The 18,582-nt window shown below is 44.4% G+C and overlaps 1 protein-coding gene and 1 pseudogene across 3 annotated transcripts in view; both read left to right on the top strand.

The window, feature by feature from the left end:
* Btbd7 (BTB domain containing 7) overlaps positions 1–12,367 on the top strand; it is a 73,267-nt gene extending 60,900 nt beyond the window's left edge. For all 3 annotated transcript variants that reach the window (XM_051196516.1, XM_051196518.1, XM_051196517.1), the window contains exons 9-11: positions 2,086–2,264; positions 4,980–5,426; positions 7,263–12,367. In XM_051196516.1, the coding sequence (XP_051052473.1) occupies positions 2,086–2,264; positions 4,980–5,426; positions 7,263–8,081 (1,445 nt within the window). In that variant the 3' untranslated portion in view covers positions 8,082–12,367. The remainder of the gene's footprint in view (positions 1–2,085; positions 2,265–4,979; positions 5,427–7,262) is intronic.
* A 2,333-nt stretch (positions 12,368–14,700) lies between these two features.
* Positions 14,701–14,801, top strand: LOC127231242 (uncharacterized; annotated as a pseudogene).
* The last annotated feature ends 3,781 nt before the right edge of the window (positions 14,802–18,582 follow it).

Genomic DNA, 18,582 nt, shown 5'->3' with positions numbered 1-18,582 from the left:
TGAGTGATGCTTTCTTTTTTTGTTTTTTTTTGTTTGTTTGTTTGTTTGTTTGTTTTGTTTTGTTTTTTTGGTTTTTTTGGGGGGGTGGCCAGGTGGGATCTGTGTCGATCAGGCTGGCCTTGTATTCATAGAATACACCTGTGTCTGTCTCCCAAGTATTGGGAGGCCACTATACCCAGCCTGTAGTGTTTTCTTTAACTTTGAGTCAGTGCAAATACATATCAGTATAACTTCATTTTAAAATTTTAACCTCAAAATCCCAAAATATTCACAGTATGATTAGGGAAATTAAACTTTTCTGTCATTTAGCTAATGAGACATGGCCCTACCACGGTTCTTTTTCTGTCCTTCCCCGATATACTGCAAAAAAAGCTATGCAGCTTATTGGAGAAGACTGTCTAGCTGTGCCACTTACATATATGACTTTGTACTGAACCTTATTCCTCATCTGTGGAATGCAGATAATGCCTCCTCTTTATCATCATTGTGAGGGTTTAATGAAGTGCCACAGCTATATTATTAGACATCTGCCTGGTGCAAAGTAAGCACTCGGGAAACCGTAGCTCCCATTCTAGCAGTCACGTCAAGAATCTGTAGACAGACGTCTCACCTGTTTGCCTCAGCTCAGTTTACTAAGTGGTTTTGGTGCCTTTCTTCTTCTACTGTAGTTTCTGCTTTGTGGCCATATAACCTCACTCACAGCTTCTTAGTGTTCACACAACTATGTATGCCAATACCCAAATGACTGTATTCCAATAAAACTACACTCAAGGTAGCTCCAAGCCATTTGCTTTCTCCTGAAATGTCATGGCCAAAAGCAACTAGGGGAGGAAAAGGTGTATTTGGCTTACACTTGCACATCACTGTTCATCATTGAAGGAAGCCAAGACAGGAACTCACACAGGGTAGGAACCTGGAGGTAGGAACTGACTTGCACAGCCTGCTTTCTTATAGAACCCAGGACCACCAGCCCCAGGACCACCAGCCCAGGGATGACATCACCCACAATGGGCTGGGCCCTCCCCCATCAGTCACTTATTAAGAAAATGTCCTTCAGGCAAGCCAATAGCACGGCCTTAGGGAAGCATTTGCTCAGTTGTGTCTCCTCTTCACCACTGACTCCAGCTTGTGTCAGGTTGATGGAAAACTAGCCAGCACAACTAATGTTAGATAGTTTCTGAGTGCTGGTCAGAGCGTCACAGCTCTGGTCTTGTTGTCCCCCTGTATACATGACTATCTGGTATTCACAGAATGTGCTTAAATTGTCCACCTGTCACCTGCCAGTTCTTTTGTAGTTGTACCATTGAGCACTGAATTCTGTCTAGCCAGCTGCTTGTGTCCCGTTGTCTCACGTGCATATGTGACATGCACTTGATGTCTGCTCAGAAAGCTTCCCTGTTTTGCCTGCTTAGTTTCCAGAACCCTCATTTGTCAAGACTCTGCTTGTCTTAAGTCTTCCCTCTGCCCTGAGTCAAGCCTGGTGTTGCTTCCTACACTGTATTTACTTACTTAACTTACAGTAACAAAAAGCAGAATTCTTTGAGGTCAGAGTTTATGCCTTTTGTTCTGTAGCTCTGAATGCCCAAATTCAACCTCTGGTATGCAGTCAAAACTCAGAACAGTTAGTGACATGATTTGTTTGTGGTGCTGGGCATTGAAGCTAGGCAAGCACTGTGTCACTGAGCTCCGTGTACAAGTAAAGTGGTTTGGTTTTTTTGTTTTTCTGGTTTCTCTGTGTAGCCCTAGCTGTCCTAAAATTCACTATGAAGAACAAACTGGCCTTGAACTGGAGAACCTCCTGCCTCTGCCTCCTGAATGCTGGGACATACAAGTAAAGTATTATTTGAGCTGTGGCCAAAAATGATACAATTCAGGGGCTGTTTAGTATAATCAAGAATTTTTGGGGCCCAGAGAAATTTTTAAACCTTGGAAAATAATTGGAGACATAAATTGAACATTCCCAAGAAATTAAAATACTATCTTTAAAAAGTGTCTGAGAAGGTTCTTCTATAGATGTTTCTTTCTCCTGGTACTTGCTGGGTAGTCTTGTGTAGCTCAGGAATTGTCCTGTCTTTCTCCCTCTAGTTCCTCGTCTCCTCATTATGAAAGATATGGTGAGGCGCCTGCAGGAGCTGCGGCACACGGAGCAGGTGCAGAGAGCCTATGCTCTGAACTGCGGTGAGGGCGCCACCGTCAGCTATGAAATCCAGATCCGGGTGCTGAGAGAGTTTGGTCTTGCAGACGCTGCTGCAGAGCTCTTGCAGGTAGAGCACAATACTGAGGGGGGAGAGGGAGCCTGGAATGCCACAGCTGTGTTATCTGAGCTGCTTTTTCTCCCTACTTGTTCTTTTCCTGCCTCTGATGTCTGCAATAGCCTGCAGTCTTCAGCTGGTGAGGGCAGTGTGGGAGAGTGGCCTGAGCAGAGCTGGCTCTGCTGCTCCCTAAACTTTTGAGCAGATGGAGTCACTCGCTACCCCAGACATCCCCTCACCCGGGAAGTGAGGACAGATGTGATGTAAAACACTGCTGTGTCTGGGGCATAGCAAGCATCTAGTAGGTGACTGCTGCAGAATTCTATCTCAGTGGAGATTGAAGACAGGGCAGAAAACCCTAGGCCTCACTGCTCACTCTCTGGTCACTGGGTTTCCGGTTTGGCTCTCTGTTATTCCTACAGGTCTTCCAGATGTCTTCTTTCTCTCTCTTGTCCTTTAGGACTTGTTTTCAAACACAAGCCTAGGCCTTTATTTTATTTGTTGTTGTTGTTGTTGTTGTTGTTGTTTGAGACAAGTTTCTTTGGAGCCTGTCCTAGAACTACTTCTTGTAGACCAGGTTGGTCTCAAACTCACAGAGATCTACCTGTCTCTGCCTCCCAAGTGCTGGGATTAAAGGTTTACACAACCAACACCCTGCTCTTTATTTTTTTAACATAGCAAGAAAAAAAGAAGCCCTGATTTCTAGTAACTGAATACAAAAGCAATAGCAGTTTTATAATTAAAATTAAATTATAATTAAAATAGGGCTTGTAAAACAGTCTAATGGAAATATCTAATAATAACTATAAATAAAATTTAATTTCATCTGACTAAATGATAAAAACTTTCTTGCTCCTAAATACCATTAACGTTGATTGACCCTTGCAAATAGTATAATTTAGATCTTACTTTACTATTGTTGCCATCAATAAAGCTACAAAGTATGACTTAACTTTTTTAATATAAATTTTTTGAGATTATAATATAATCTTATTTCTTCCTGTCCCACACCCTCCCATGTATTCCTCCTCGCCCTTGCTGCCTTTCAAATTAATAGCCTCTCTTTAGTTATTGTTAGTGTGTACATGTGTATATTCCTCACTTTGAAAATACAACCTGCTCAGTGTCTATCAGGTTGCTTGTGTGTGTGTTTTCAGGATTGACCATTTAGTATTGGATAATCGGTTGGTGTGCTCTTCCTGGGGAAGAGTATTTCTCCTGTTCTCCTCATTCCTGAGTCACCTATAGTTCCTTGAAGGCCTTGTGATCTAAACCCCCTTCAGTGGTAGCATGTCTGTTAGTGTCATCCTTGTTAGGGTAATTTCTGTTCCCTTTGCCATTTTAAATTTTATCTTCTGGCTGGGTATGTGGTCACATGCTTTCAATCCCAGCACTTGAAAGGCAGAGACAGGCAGGCAAAGCTCTGTGAGTTGAAGGCCAGCCTGTCCTGCATTGGGAGTTGCAAGCCAGTGTTCAGCAAGACCCTAATTTGGGGGTGGCTAGAGAAATGGCTCAGTGGTTAACAGCACTAGCTGCTCTTCCAGAGTTTCTGAGTTCAGTTCCCAGCAACCATGTGGTGGCTCACAACCATCTGTAATGGTATCTGATTCCCTCTGCTGGTGTGGATGAAAACAAGCACTCACACATACATAAAATAAAAGTAAGTATTAAAAAAAAAAAAAAAAAAAAAGACCCTGATTTGGAATTTGGTTTTGTTTCTTGTTGTTTTGGTTTGGCTTTTTTTTGTTGTTTTGTCTTTCAAGACGTGTTTTCTCTGTGTAGCCTTGCCTCTCCTATAACTTCCTCTGTAGACCAAGCTGGCCTTGTACTCAGAGATCCACCTGCCTCTCTGCCTCCCCAGTTTTGGGATTAAAGGTGTGTTACCACTACCCAACAAAGACTCTGTCTTTTTTTTTTTTTTTTTAAGTATTTTAATCTCATAAATTGAATAGAAACATAATATGCTTATCATACGAACTCACACATGTAAAAAATGATAGTCTGTATTTACTTCAGATAGATACTTAGATGTGTCACAAACTTTCTAGAAAGATCCTTCCTTTGGTTTTTGTTGTCTTCCATTTGGTTTTGGTTTTGGTTTTGGTCCCTCCCCAAATAAGGTTTCTCTGGGTAAGAGTCCTGGCACTTTTGTAGACCAGGTTGGCTTTGAACTCATAGAGATCTTCCTGCCTCTGCCTCCCAAGTGGTGGGGTTAAGGGTGTGAGCCACCACTGCTCAAGCCTCTTCCTTGGTTTTTATGTTACTCTTGTTTTTTTATCAGTGGCACATTTGAATTGTTTTACTACTGGAGTTTGGCTTTGTCACATGACACGATCTTCCTGAAGCTGCCTGAGTGTGGGTCTGACTATTCAGTGGGGCAGCTTTGCCTGCTCTAGTCCTTTGTGCTCCGAATAAGGTCATTTTCCCTTTAGGCTCTGGCCTAGAAAACCATGTTAAGCCTTTCGGTTCTGCTAAAAGTTTTGTTTTGTTTTTAAGTACCTGATTGAACTCTTTCAACCTGTAAATTTCCATTTATTAAATCTGCTAGAGCCAGATGAAGTGGCACACATGTAATCCAGCACTTGGAATTGTGAGGTAGAGATGGTCAGGAGTTTAACGGCATCCAGCCATGGTGGCACACACCTATAATCCCAACTGAGGCAAGAAAAATAAGAAGCTCAAGGGCAGCCGAGAACTAATGCTGACTTTCTTTTAAATCTTTCTTAGAACCCTCACAAGTTCTTTCCTGATGAACGTTTCGGGGATGGAAGTCCGCTCTTGACAATGAGACAGCCTGGGAGATGTCGTGTTAACAGTACTCCTGCAGCAGAAACCATGTTTACAGACCTGGACTCTTTCGTGGCCTTGCATCCTCCTTTGCCCCCTCCTCCCCCTCCATACCACCCTCCAGCCACCCCAATCCATAACCAGCTCAAGGCAAGCTGGAGACAAAGGCCTCCCAGTCATCACCCTTCGCGTTCGCTTTCTTACCCCTGTAATCACTCACTGTTCCACTCTAGAACAGCTCCGAAACCTGGCCCTCCCCCAGTGTATTTGCCAGGTGTTAAAGTAGCACCTCCTGATTGCACCAACACCACAGGCCTGGGAAGACAGACGGTTGCTGCTGCTGCCGCTGCCGCCACCTCAGCAGCAATACTATCTGAGAAGCAAGTGGTAAGTCTACACTAGATAACGTCCTCATAACAAAAGTGTAGGACCCTAGGAGCTGTCCCCCCAGCTCCAGAGACCCTGCTGGGACTCAGCAACACCCACAAGTGTTGCTGACTAGCTGGGAGCATTCCCTTGAGGGGCATTGAAAGGAGGGCAAGCACAGATAGGAGAGACTGAGGCGTCTGAGGTGGCTGTGGTACAGTGATTGAGCACGTGTGTACCGGTGCCTGGTCCTCTCTGCAAGCACTTAGCATCTTCTGTTCTTCTCGGCACCTCCGGCAGCCTATCTATTAGGTCCTCATTTGACTCAGCTTTGGTTGCTAGGGTGAGTAGGTGGTAATTGAGAGAGGGGTTTTCATCTGATTTTTTTAGCTTCTAGAATTTGGACTTCTGTGTTATATAATAGATTTGAGAAAAACAACACAACATTGTCTTCTAATTCTTAATATTCTGTCATGTGCTCTCAGCAGGATTAGGTTAAAAAAAAAAAAAAAAAAAAAAAAAGCAGCATTCAGTAGAGGGAAAAAAAAAAAACCAGACCTCATTGGAAGGGTCAGATTATTACCTTACCCCTTCTGCTCCCTCCCTACATTCTAGTGACCAAGTCTTATAGTTACAGAAGTACTATTTTATATTTTAATTACAATTCCCTTTTAAGGCTATTTATTAATACATTTACTCATACAGTCCTGAGTATAGTGACAAAATGTAAATAACCCAAATTTCTAATAATATAGCCAGTGCGGTGGCACATCCTCGGGGTTAGGGTTGCACTTTGGGAGTTGAGTTTGAGGTAGAAAGGTGGGTTTAACTTAGACGCTTAGAAAATGAAAATGAAAAGCTGCAAAGACCCAAGGTGCTTTGTTTGTTTGTGTGTGTATATGATGATTTTACATGCATTATCTGTGTACCACATGGATATGTGGTACCTATGAAGGTCAGAAGAGGGTGTTGAGCCACCATGTGGTCGCTGAGAATTAAACTTAGGCAGCCCATGCTCTTAACCTCTGAGCCATCTCTCCAGCCCCAGAAGAGGGTGTTGAATCCCCTAGAACTTGAATTGGATAGTTGTGAGCCTCCATGTAGATGCTGGGAGTGGAACCCAGGTCCTTTGAAAGAGCTCATCATAACCAGTGCTCTTAACCACTTAGCCATCTTTCCAGCTCCAGACCTAAGTTTAGATCACAAGAGTCCACATAAAAGCCAGAAAGAGCTGGCAGCCCACTTGTAATTCCAGCCTCGGAAGGTTGAAAAAGGATTCCCCAGGGTAAGATGTCTGGCCAAATTAGTTATCAGTGAGTTCTGGATTAGATTAAGAAAGCCTGCCTCAGTCAGGCAGTGGTAGCACATGCCTTTAATCCCAGTACGTGGGAGGCAGAGGCAAGCAGATCTCTGTGAGTTCAAGACCAGCCTCCTCTATAGGATGAGTTTCAGGACAGCCAGGGTACATAGCAAGACCAAGTCTCAGAGTTGGGTGGGGTGGAAGAACGAGAAGAGAGGTGGGAGGACCTTAGTAGGAGAATGATTGAATTACATCTCACCAATCGAGTAAAATGTTATGTGTTAATCAAGCAGTCTCAAAATTGAGTGATGTAATTGTGTGTGCATTGAAATTTGAGATTAATAGTTTTCATAGGTACAAAATGGGAAAACCAAATAATGCCAACAGCCATAACTTCTCTAGGGAAGTGTAGTGGTTTGTATTGTTCTTATGTATATAATTTTGTATATTTTTATAACTTCTAAATACAAGGCTGTACTTTGTAATCTTGAAAGGATCTAAAAGAAATGTGTGATTTTTTTTTTTTCTTTAATCATTCCTCTTTGTTTCTGTTTTAGTGTACACAGCCTGTGCTGAATGATTTGATGCCGGATATCGCCATGGGGGTGTCTACACTGTCACTCAAGGACAGGAGGCTCCCAGAGCTTGCTGCAGACACAGAGTTATGCCAGCCAGTTTCTGAAGCAGGCCCAGGGCCTCCCCAGCATCTCTCATGTATCCCACAGAGACATACACACACATCTCGAAAAAAACACACACTAGAGCAGAAAGCAGATGGTAGAGAAAATCAGCAGGAGTACCCAGACCTCTATGACTTCTCGAGTGCTGCTTGCAGGCCTTCCACTCCCGCTCCCGGCAGACGCACTCCTTCCCCTCCACGTGGTAGATATTTTGGTCCAGATTTGTACAGCCACAATAAGGCATCACCAAACGGCTTAAAGTCGGCTTACCTACCTGGTCAGTCCTCTCCTAAAAAGCAGGAAGATGCTAGGAGAGAATATCCACTTTCTCCTGATGGCCATCTACACAAGCAGAAGAGTGAGCCAATACGCTTGGATGTTGTTGAGCAGCCTCCCCAGAGGTCAGACTTTCCTTCGGCAGCCTCAGAAAATGCTGGCAACGGTCCAGCTCATGTCCGGGCACGGACTACAGTAGAAACAGACTTGACTTTTGGGCTGACACCTAACAGACCTCCTTCCCATTCTGCATGCAGCTCTGAAGCTCTAGAAGAGCGATCTAGTAGGAGGCTGACAGACAGTGAGTCCCTGAGCCATGGAGCTCAGAGAAACACGGATCTGGAAAGGGATGATTCCATAAGCAGAGGAAGGAGGTCACCGAGCAAGCCAGACTTCCTCTACAAAAAGTCTGCCCTCTAAAAGCAGCTTCGAGTCTGTGCCTGAGATGTGAAGAAGCATCCTGTTTTATGATGTAACCCAACAACTTACTGACCGGTTTATCAGTGCCAGCTCAGTCTCACTTTTTATTCTAGTTTCTCTGTGTATATATGTTTATTATACATGGCATGCCGAGAGGGTTATTTTGAATGCTGCATCCGTCTCTTTTGTGTGTACCAGTTGTGTGGGAAGCGTCTTAAAGAGAAAGCAAGCTGGCGCTTTCTTCTTCTTTACGGATGACTAATTTTTTGCACTTGTACATTTAGTTTATTTGTATTGATTTTATAACAGTGTGTTAAACTTTATTGCCACATTTAAAGGACTGTATTTTCATACTTTTTTGCATTTTACCTATCATCTACCAGTTTCCATGTGCATTGGGTTGCACACTAAGATGTATTTTCTTACAAAATAGTTGTGTTTATTTTTTAATTATAGAAATTCCAAAGAACAGCACATCATATGCTCCTCTCTCTTTTGGTGATTGTTTCATTTCAGAAATCTTCCTGCTCTGTCTCCATAAATATGATGTCAATTTTTTTTTATAAGTCTTGAAAGCCAATCTTCATTCCCCACAGCAGGAGTCTAGTCCGGGTCTTGAAGTTTTTGGGTTCAGTAAAGAACAGGAAGGAGGAAAGCCTTGGTACCCAAGCTGTAGCTACTGTGTAATTATAGTACGGGCTTTGTCATGACCCTTGGAGATTCTGGAGCAGAGTTACTCACTCCAAAAAGATCCCATCAGCAGAGCTGGGCTTGGGTAAGGATATGCACACTTGTAATCCCGGCACTTGGGTGTGGGGACAGCAGATCAGACATTCAAGGTCATCTTGGGTTACATAGTGAACTCAAGACTGGGCGGGTATGTGAGCCCCTACTTCAAAAACAAACAGTAGTGGAGATAGAGGAATCACATGCAGGGCACAGCAGTGGGCGCCTGGCTCTGCATGTGTTCACTGTGTTCACCATGCTGGGGTAAACGACTACCTTTGCTTGTCTTGGATTTTGTGGGGAGGAAAAAAACCAAAAGGGCTTCAGTCATTTGGTATTTGTATGCATACATTTTTCTTACTGTTTTCAAAGCATATCTGGATTTTGTTGTCCTCTATAAAGTTGTCTGATGCATAGTTTTTTACCACCAAAAAACTATTTTGTTTTCAGAAAAACACTACACATCCTACTTGAACTCCACTGGAGGTGCTGGTTTGGCATTTACTGAATTACTGAGCACATGGGGTCTTTCACAGTCCTTTCCCTTGGAAGGGCAGTGTGTGAGCTAAGGACTGTTTTCTGGTTTTGTTTTATTTTGTGTTTCCTTACTCTCCAATGTAAATAAATATATTATTATTTAAGTTTTTAAATCACTTCAGCATCATTTGGACATTCACTTTATATTTTTATAAACACACACAGCCGTAGCACTTAGAAGAAAAGAAACTTCCTGAACATTCTTTATAGAGAAGGTATTTGGGAACCTCTTTTCTGTGTGTGTACATATAATTAGGAATCATTCACATTCTAAAACTATGCAGGGCTAGGGAACCTTCACAAGCTACCATATAAGTGAATTACACGCACTTTGAAGTAGGTTTCTATTAGGCATCGGCAACTGATTTCTCCTGAAACTGTAGTTTCTCTTATGGTCTTTTCCCACTTTACCCTGTGGATATACACTCAGGAATGATCTGACATTTAAACAATCCTAACAATGGATAATCTCATAGATGGGCAGGTGCCCATCTCTGTATACCCCGGCAATCGCTGCCACTAGTTCTGTTGCCTGATTAGGTAGCTGCCGCTCGTGCATCTGCTGACTGTGGCTGGCCCTGGTGACGTACACCCTGACTGAGCTCACAGGCTTGCACAGGGCAGGCACATCTGCTGTAAGGTGGGCTCGTGTCACCTTTAAGGCTCCTTTTTCCTTAAAGTAGACATCCCCAGGCAGGCCTCTGCTCCTCTGAAGAGTTGGTATCTTTTGAAGCACAGTCTGAAAAAGCAATTCCATTCTGTCCCTCCCTGTGTGTCTGGGATTGTTTTATACGGTTTGAGATTGTTCCAGATCAGACTGGATTGTGCAGGTAGCTACAGAGAAAAGCAAGTACACCTAAGCTTTCTCACCTCTTGACAGGTTTTGGTTTTTACATTTTAGGACCATTGATCTCACACTTTTCATTTTCTTGACAGTTCATTAAATGTGCTTTCCTATCCACATGATGTAATTATTTTAAAAAAATAGTGGACACTGTTCATAGTTATTATTTAATTTATGATGTCTTTTTTTAGTGACAGTAGATTACCTAGCCAAATTGTGTATAGCAGGAAATGTTGCTTTAATCTGTGGGATTGTGGACTGATGTGACTTTCAGAAGTTAAACAGGTGTGTTTTTGTGTGTGATAGGGTAGGGTTTGTGCGACATTAGACTGTGCCTCTGGCTGTGAACCCATCCATGAAGTGTTTTAAATGCTGTACTTACAAATGTGAAGTCTGGGTAGGGTCAGTCTCAGAAAAGAAGGTATTTATGTATAATATAAATCTTAGGCCACAGGAACTGGCATTTTTCTTAGCATAGAAATTTAATAAGAACCAAATCATAGAAATCCCAGATCTCCTTTTTGAGGGAGGCCAGGGACAATCAGGCCGTTTGGACAATCATCATTCCAGTCCCTCCCAGTGCTGAGGTTCCCAAGATGCTGGTGACCCCTGTCTCGTGTTTTTGTTTTAGTTTTGTAATTTTGAAAAATAACTTACATTTAAAGTCACCTGTGGCTTATAAGGAGAATCATCTAAAACATAGATCCTTAAATTTCCATGCACCATCTCCCTTTCCCAGTTCCCCCATTGACTGTTTCTGAGTGCAGCCCCCAGGCCCTAGCTGACCCAGCATTTTATGACCTGGTGGGCTTTTAGGGCTTACTGTGTTGGTTATATTTATCTCTCTGTACCTCTTGGGTAACGAAACCTAATTCCTGATTTTTGTTTCCTCATTGGCTGTCCTCCTTGGTTTTGGGGAGCTTTTGTGTTTTAACATTTGTTATCCTTTATTGCATTTTCTGTAATTACTTGTTGAAGTTCTAGCAATGGGCACAACCCTTGTACATTGGAATGAAGCTGATGCTTCAGAACATAATGGAAGCCGTGAATGCCAGTGGCGCCAGCTGGGCTGAAGCTGACCTCAAGTGCATTCTCTGGAGTTTAAGGATCAATCAACACATACAGTGTACAAGGAAGGAGATACGTCTTCGTAATACTGAACTTGCCTTTTAAGGGAAAAATGCATTTCATGAAATGTGCATAAGGCCATTGTTTTACAATGAATGATAAGGCATTTATGTGTTTCTTAGGGCTGAGTTATGCTCTTTGTGGTCAATATATTAATTAATGCCGCAGTGATGGGTGCTATTCCCGGGTCTGCAGTGGATCACATGTCTACCATGTAGTTACTTTCAAGCCTCATTCAGATAATCTTGCTAAGAGCTATCCTGCACGCCCTAGAGCTGTTTTCCTATCTTCTCTCAACGCTGCTGTGTGAACAGTGCTCTATGAAGTGTAAGTTATTTTGTCCCATCGTTATACTAGCTGTCGTGTGGTTATTGTCTAGGCAAGTCTTTTGATTTTGTTTTTCTTTTTTTTTTTTTTTTCCCCTAAAAAATATATCCATGACTGTACCAATCTTCTGTATTCAGAATATTATAATGCTGCGGCCATTTCTATAGAACGACTGTTTGCAAGTTTGTGTCTTGGAAATATCTTCTACTTGTGTGTCTCTGTGAGCTCTGAGATCAGATGTGCTGTGGAAGAGTCCTCGGGTGTACCTGCACATGACTGTCCAGGTTATCTGGGTGGGTCCTGGGGAATTCTGCTCGCCATGTATGTGCCACATCTGGCCTCCAACACCAAGTTTCTTGTGGTTGTGCTGTTAATGGTAAAGTCAAGTGCCTTCAATGCTAAAGGCTCAGAAATCTTTCTTAAACTGATTTCATGTCCTATGCAAGTGTTTTCTACAACCTGCATAACCAGTACTTTGTAAAACTTGTTTACGCTTCAATTGTACATAGTGTTTTTTAAAGAAATATATAGTATTTTTATTTAGTTACCTCCAAACTTGAACTCGTCTGTGTGAAGCATTGTAAACGATACATTTCTCTTTTGAGTCCATCACAGTTGTACAGAGGTTTTCACTGGTTCTATTTTTCTACTGTTACTGATACGCATGTAACACTGACTTTATCCTCCATATAGTTGGCATTTCAAATAAATGGCTTGTATAGAACCTGTGGAGTTGGACAGTCTGTTCTAGCAGTACAGGATGTGGTCTTTATCTACAGATGTGGCTACACCCTTAAGATAGAATCTGATCGTTTTCTAGATTTTCTCTCTCATGTTTTCAATTATTTTAGAAACATTTTGATGATGGTGGTAGTGGTTTCCTTGGAAATTACCCATTCTGATTCATCCCAGGACATTTTTTGAGAGATTTCATTGTACAAATTGGAGCAATGGTCTCCAGAGGGAGTTCCACCCGTGTGTACCAGGCACCTGAACTGCGCTGTGGTCTATCAGTAGGACAGACTACCCAGGTACTTGGGCCTCCAAGCATGGAAGACCTTAACTGAAGACATCCTTGGTTCTGCATCGATATCTTAACTCCCAGGAAGAAAGGTAGTGGTTAAAAGGGAGACTCTGGTGGGAAGACTTAAAGCAGGGTGACCTTTAGAAAGATAAAAGACTAATGCTAGGATTAGGAGAGCCAAAGGAGAGCCGGGGAGAGCAGAGCCTGGGGTGGCAAGGGCTCGGGGCTAGTTAAAGGATGCACCATACTTACTTGTGATTGGCCCTAATGCCAGTCTCAAACATCAAAGTGGTCACGGGCTTTAGCAGGGGATAGAGGCCCAGGAGTGCTGCAGAGAGGAGTGAACTGAGCAGTTTCAGGCTACAAAGGGCAGCGTTCCCTGACTTGGTAGCTGCTGGTAGGCGAGGTAGGCAGGGTCTCATCTAGAGGGAAGTGAGCTAGTTGAGTATTGGTCATAGTAGTCAGGCTAGGAGTTCTAAGCAGTGCCTAACTCGTGTATTTAGGTGATAACTCAGGAAGAGTGGTTCATATATACTGCATGACTAAAGCGAGCATTGGAAGGACGATGAAAGACCTGGGGACCATGGAGGACCCCACCTTCCTAGGTTCTTTAGTGGAGATCTGCAGGCTCCTACAGGCAGGAAAGAAACCTGCCGGGTGGCACTGAGAAGGCCCAGCCAAGGCAGCTATGAGGAGTGTGGACTTGAGAATAGAAGTGTCTGTCGCACGTGTTCATTGTGTGGAGAAGAGAAAGCGAGACATGGTAAAGATGTACTGGCAATTCTCAGGGTGCTCACAGGGCTGCCCCTGAGAGGGACACTGGTACTACGGGCGGGAGGACTTGGAATTGCATGTAGTCTCTTGCTGTTTGGTTTGAGAAAAAGGGTCTCTCGGTAGTCGATGGCCTAGAACTCAACTATATAGACCACACTGACCTGAAAGCTGCCTGCTTCTGCCTCCTGAGTGCCAGCATTAAAGGCGTGTGCCTCTGTTCCCTGCCTCCTCTGCTTCCATTCATTTATTCAGGGTGGGCACACACGTGCCACAGTAAGTGTGTGGAGGCTGAAGACAGCTTACAGGAGTCTGTTCTCTCGTTCCACTTGGGAATCAAATTTACATCACCGGGCTCGGCAGGAGACATCGTTACCCATTCACCAGCCATGGTTAAATTTTCACATGGCTTGTATTACCTTCAAACTGAAGGGAAAAGAATAAATTCCTCACTTCTCAAAAGTGGCTGTGCTCACACAGTTTAGGAGGTCAGGCCCCTAAGTGTTTTGGGGATAATAGGCAGGCTGAAGTCTAACAGGAGGTGAGAACATGGAAGTGAGCTGAGTAGATGGCTTAGCAGCTGATAGGGTAGAGAGTGGAGGAATACAAGGAGGTAACTGAAGAGACCGATCTGGGTGGTGGCAAAAGCCAACTTACACCTGGTCATCAAGTACCTGGCAGCAGAGGCCATCATGCATTAGGCCCTACTCAGAAGGTGGTTGACCCTGTCAACATAGAGGTCAGCTCAGCATCGTTTTTTATTGCCTATTTTGTGTGTGTTTGGGGGGGGGGCATTCATGAGCCATGGTGCATGTATGAAGGCCAGAAGACAACTTTCAGGAGTCAGTTAACTCCACCCTGTGGGATAAGGGGTTGAGCTCAAGTTGTCAGGCTTGGCAGCAAGCACCTTTACCCCACACCCTCAGCACAATTTCTTCTTCACCTCAAATGTATGTGTATGAGTGTTTTGCCTGCATGTATGTCTGTATCATGTGTGCCTGGTGCAGCAGAGGTCAGAAGACAGTGTGTGTCAGACCCCCTGGAACTGGAGCTACATACAGATAGATGGCTGTGAGCCACCGGGGGGGTGCTAGCAATTGAACCCGGGTCCTCTGGAAGAATGACCAGTGCCTTTAACCACTGAGCCATCTCTCTGTTCCTTGGCATCATGTAAGAGCTCTTCCTACTCCGTGCTATTTATTCAAGTTCAGAAGTAAGCAGTAGTCGCTGCTCATTTTCCTTCTAAAATATTTTTTTCACGCTCGCTTTGGCAGCACACATACTAAAACTGGAACAATACAGAGAAAAGATTAGCATGGCCCCTGTGCAAGAAATTTTTTTTCATTTCCTTTTTTTTTTTTTTTTTTTTTTTTTCTCTGCCCCTTCTTCCTTGATGTTCGGGGGGGTGCTATGGATGTCTCATTTAGTGACTACTCAACAGACACTGGTTCTCAGCACTCTGAGCAATCATGGATCTCTGTAGTAACTGATAGCAGCCCTCATCTCTGACCAGAAACCTAAGTATTTGAGGCGACTTGACCATGTCCCTATGTTACTGTCCCTTGTACCAGATGCCTGGCACATCGCTGGTCCTTAGTTTCCAGTCTACCATCTTTAAGTGTCCTTAATTTGTCTAAATAATAAAAACCTGGAGTCAGACATAGAGGAAATGCTGAGAGATCAGAGTAGGAGCAAACCACAGCCACACCTTCACCCTGCCTAACGTTGCCCCAGCAGACAAGAGAGCGAATTCCTGTTTCTTCTTGCTTATATTGTCTCTCCACCCAGCCATCCCTCTTCCTGCCTGTCCATACAGACCTCCAGACCTCTACGGTTGGTTAGTGCCGAGCTCCATCCTCTCTGCTCTTCAGGCAGGCTTTATTCGTATAAGCAAGGTACCACAACCATCTCCTACTACAAATACAGAGCCAAATTATTTGAGAACTAGGGTTTGGGTACTTTTGCTTAGCCATCCTATCTAGACTGCCAGTAGCTTGCTGCATTCCTGGATACTCCCATGGGCCACACATACGAAGTCCCCAGACTCCTCTCCGCAAGTCTTCTGGTAGTTTCCTCTACTCGTGCGGATTTGAGAGATGTACTCTGATATAAAGGGTAAAAGTAGGTTGCAGGGTTCTGCCCTTCCTTTTCTGCCAAACTGGTACTTACTACCGAACGTTCCAAATGATCTGACACTGACTATGTCACTGGGATTTATTAGGAGCCTCACCCAGGCTTACATTCCAGCCTGCCCACTCCCTCAGTCATACGTTGCTAATCCTCTTGTGAGGTCTCCCAGCAGCCTGAGCCACATGCTGGGGACAGCCTCAGATTTAGGGCTATAGTGACATCTCAAAACGGTGGGGAACTGCACCCATGAAGTATGGTATGCTAGTATGCTAGGGGCCACTGCTGGATTGTGTCAGAGCTGGGAGGAAGGTGAGGCCAGGAAACTCTTGAGGAAGAAAAGCCCCCATAGATGAGGTCCATCGGAGAACCCTTACAGGACACTTTCTCTGCTGCATACTCATCATGATATCTAGGACTAAGCCCCCCAACCCCAGCTTCCTCATCCCTGATGTGATTTACTTACAGGGCACTGGTTATGGACTTGACATATGGGTCTCATGACCTTCAACTCACCCTTCATGATAAACTGTCTTACCCCATCCTCAGGAGAACGGACACTTCCCTCACTCCTGCCTCATAGAACTGCTGCAGAAGCCAAGGGGAGCCTACTGCACTCTCCTGAAATTTCTCACCCTTCAATCTCTCCAGCTACATAAATATCTTCTATTTCTGGAACCTTCTATTAGATATGAATGTCTCCCAGAACTTTGAGAGTGAAAACAACTGTTCTGATAGACCTACCAAAGACCTTGAGATTTCCCTGGTTAGTTGGGGAGTGGATGACCCCAGAGAGGCTCCTGACACCCCTCAGGGTATCTGGTATTATGTTCTTGGCACCCTGTAATCAGCTGACCCTTGTGCTTGTCATTCTTGCTCTCTTGAAGAGACCAGATTCTGGTCAAATCCTCCATCCCTCCTACCCCCGCCTCAGTCTTCCAGCCTCTCCAGCCTCTCCAGCCTTCCATCTGCCTCTTGCCCTAGCTGAGGTCATGGTCCCATGTCTCCAGGGAGTGGACTTTCTTGTGCTTCCTTCCAACTGGGATACAGGAAGGGCAGCTGGTGATGTCAGCATCTTTAACTATCACACACCTTGTAGTCCTACTTATTTACAATCATCTCCCCTACCCTGCCACTGCCACTTCCTTCATATAGTGACGACCAGGCTTCAGCCTCTCTCTTGACCTCACATTCCAAGCACTATTGGCCACAGCAGCTTTTTTTTTTTTTTTTTTTTTTTGAGATTGATTCTGTATATAGCGTTCTGTCTGTATGTCTGCCTTCAGGCCAGCAGAGGGCGCCAGATCTCATTACAGATGGTTGTGAGCCATCATGTGATTGTTGAGAATTGAACTCAGGACCTCTGGAAGACCAGCTAATGTTCTTAACCACTGAGCCATCTCTCCAGCCCATGGATCAGCTTTAATAAGGCTCCTTTCCCAATTCGCCACTCCCTCCTGCTCTCAGCCCACTTCTCTTAGAATTTCTATTGCTGTGAAGAGACACCATGACCATGGCAACTCTTATAAAGGAAAAACATTTAATTTGGATGGCTTACATTTTCAGAGGATTACGTTATTATCATGGTGCAACATGGTGCTGGAGAAGTAGACGAGTGTCCTACATCTTGTTTAGCAGGCAACAGGAAGTGGTCTGGCTCCCTGAATATGGCTTGAGCATGTATGAGACCTCAAAGCCCGCCTCCACAGTGACACGCTTCCTCCAACAAGACCACACCTACTCCAACAAGGCCACACCTCCTAATAGTGCCACTCCCTTTGGGAGCCATTTTCTTTCAAACAAACCGCTCCTCCTGGCAGTGATGCCTTCTCAAGTTCTCCGTTTAATACTCTCCATATTTCTGTGGAGCTCTGGCCTCCATCCTCTTCCTGTTCCCTCCAGGACAACCTACCCACAGTTGTCAGACACTTCCTGTCTCTGGCCTTTGAACTACAACTGTTAGACACATCTGTCTCATGTGCTGGGCCCAGCTATGGTAGGAAGCCCCAGAAGTAGAACATCACTCAACCTAGTGAAGAGCCTCAACCTGTGTAGCATCTAGCTCAATCCTCACTCCCTGATCTTTGGGGGAAACCAATGCCTTTTTGGGTCTATGGCCAATCCCGTCTTCCTCCAGTGTTACTCCCCTCTTATATACTCCAACCTGCCTTCTCACGGTTCCTACTTCTCACGGTCTACCCACGCTATGGCTCCCATGAGTGTCTGGTCCAACAATCCTGCCACTGTCCTCCCCTGGTGCTTCCAGAGTTACTTCCCAGTGTCATTATTGTGTCTTACCTCTCTTTACCATGCACCCTACCTCCCAAATCTGTCCTCTGCCCTACCACACTCTTAATTGCTCTGGGCCCAACCCATGCCAGTTGGGAGCCTTCCTGTATAAACAGAGGTTTCTCTCCTGCCCAACGAATAACCACTCAGAGGCTTAATATTACTTATAAATGCTTGGCAGATGGATCCGGCTTATTCTTAGCTAGCTCTTACATTTAAGTTAACCCATATTTTTCAATCTACACTTTGCCATATGGTCCGTGGCTTGTTACCTCATTTTTTACATGTCTTGCTTCCTTGGTGGCTGGCTGTCTCTCCCAGACTCTGCCCTTCTTTTCCTGTATCTCTGCTTGGATTTCCCACCTCGCTCTATCCTGTCTCACCATAGGCCAAAGCAGCTTTATATATCAACCAATGAGAGCAACACATATTCACAGCATGTACAAAGACATCCCACAGCACTCTTGCCCTGAGCACCACACCTGCCTTGGGATAGACGGCTAAGGAGGCTCTGCCAGCAGGTTTTTGTCTGGAGCTTTAGAGCAGGTGCTCATGTGACCCAGAGAAGACCACAGCATTCAGCCAGCTTGTCAGAGAGCATGGAAGACTATCTACCTTAGCTCTTACTCTTATTTCTTATGAGCTTGGAGATTACAAAATCTCAACAGGCCTTTTCCCTCTAACCCCTGCCTGCCACCAGACACCATGACACCCACAGCTCTGTGACA

This window comes from Phodopus roborovskii, unplaced genomic scaffold (genome assembly GCF_943737965.1).
Source record: "Phodopus roborovskii unplaced genomic scaffold, PHOROB, whole genome shotgun sequence".
NCBI classification, from domain to species: domain Eukaryota; kingdom Metazoa; phylum Chordata; class Mammalia; order Rodentia; family Cricetidae; genus Phodopus; species Phodopus roborovskii.
The sequence above is the reverse complement of the archived record's forward strand: the minus strand, read 5'-3'. Positions and strand labels throughout refer to the sequence as shown.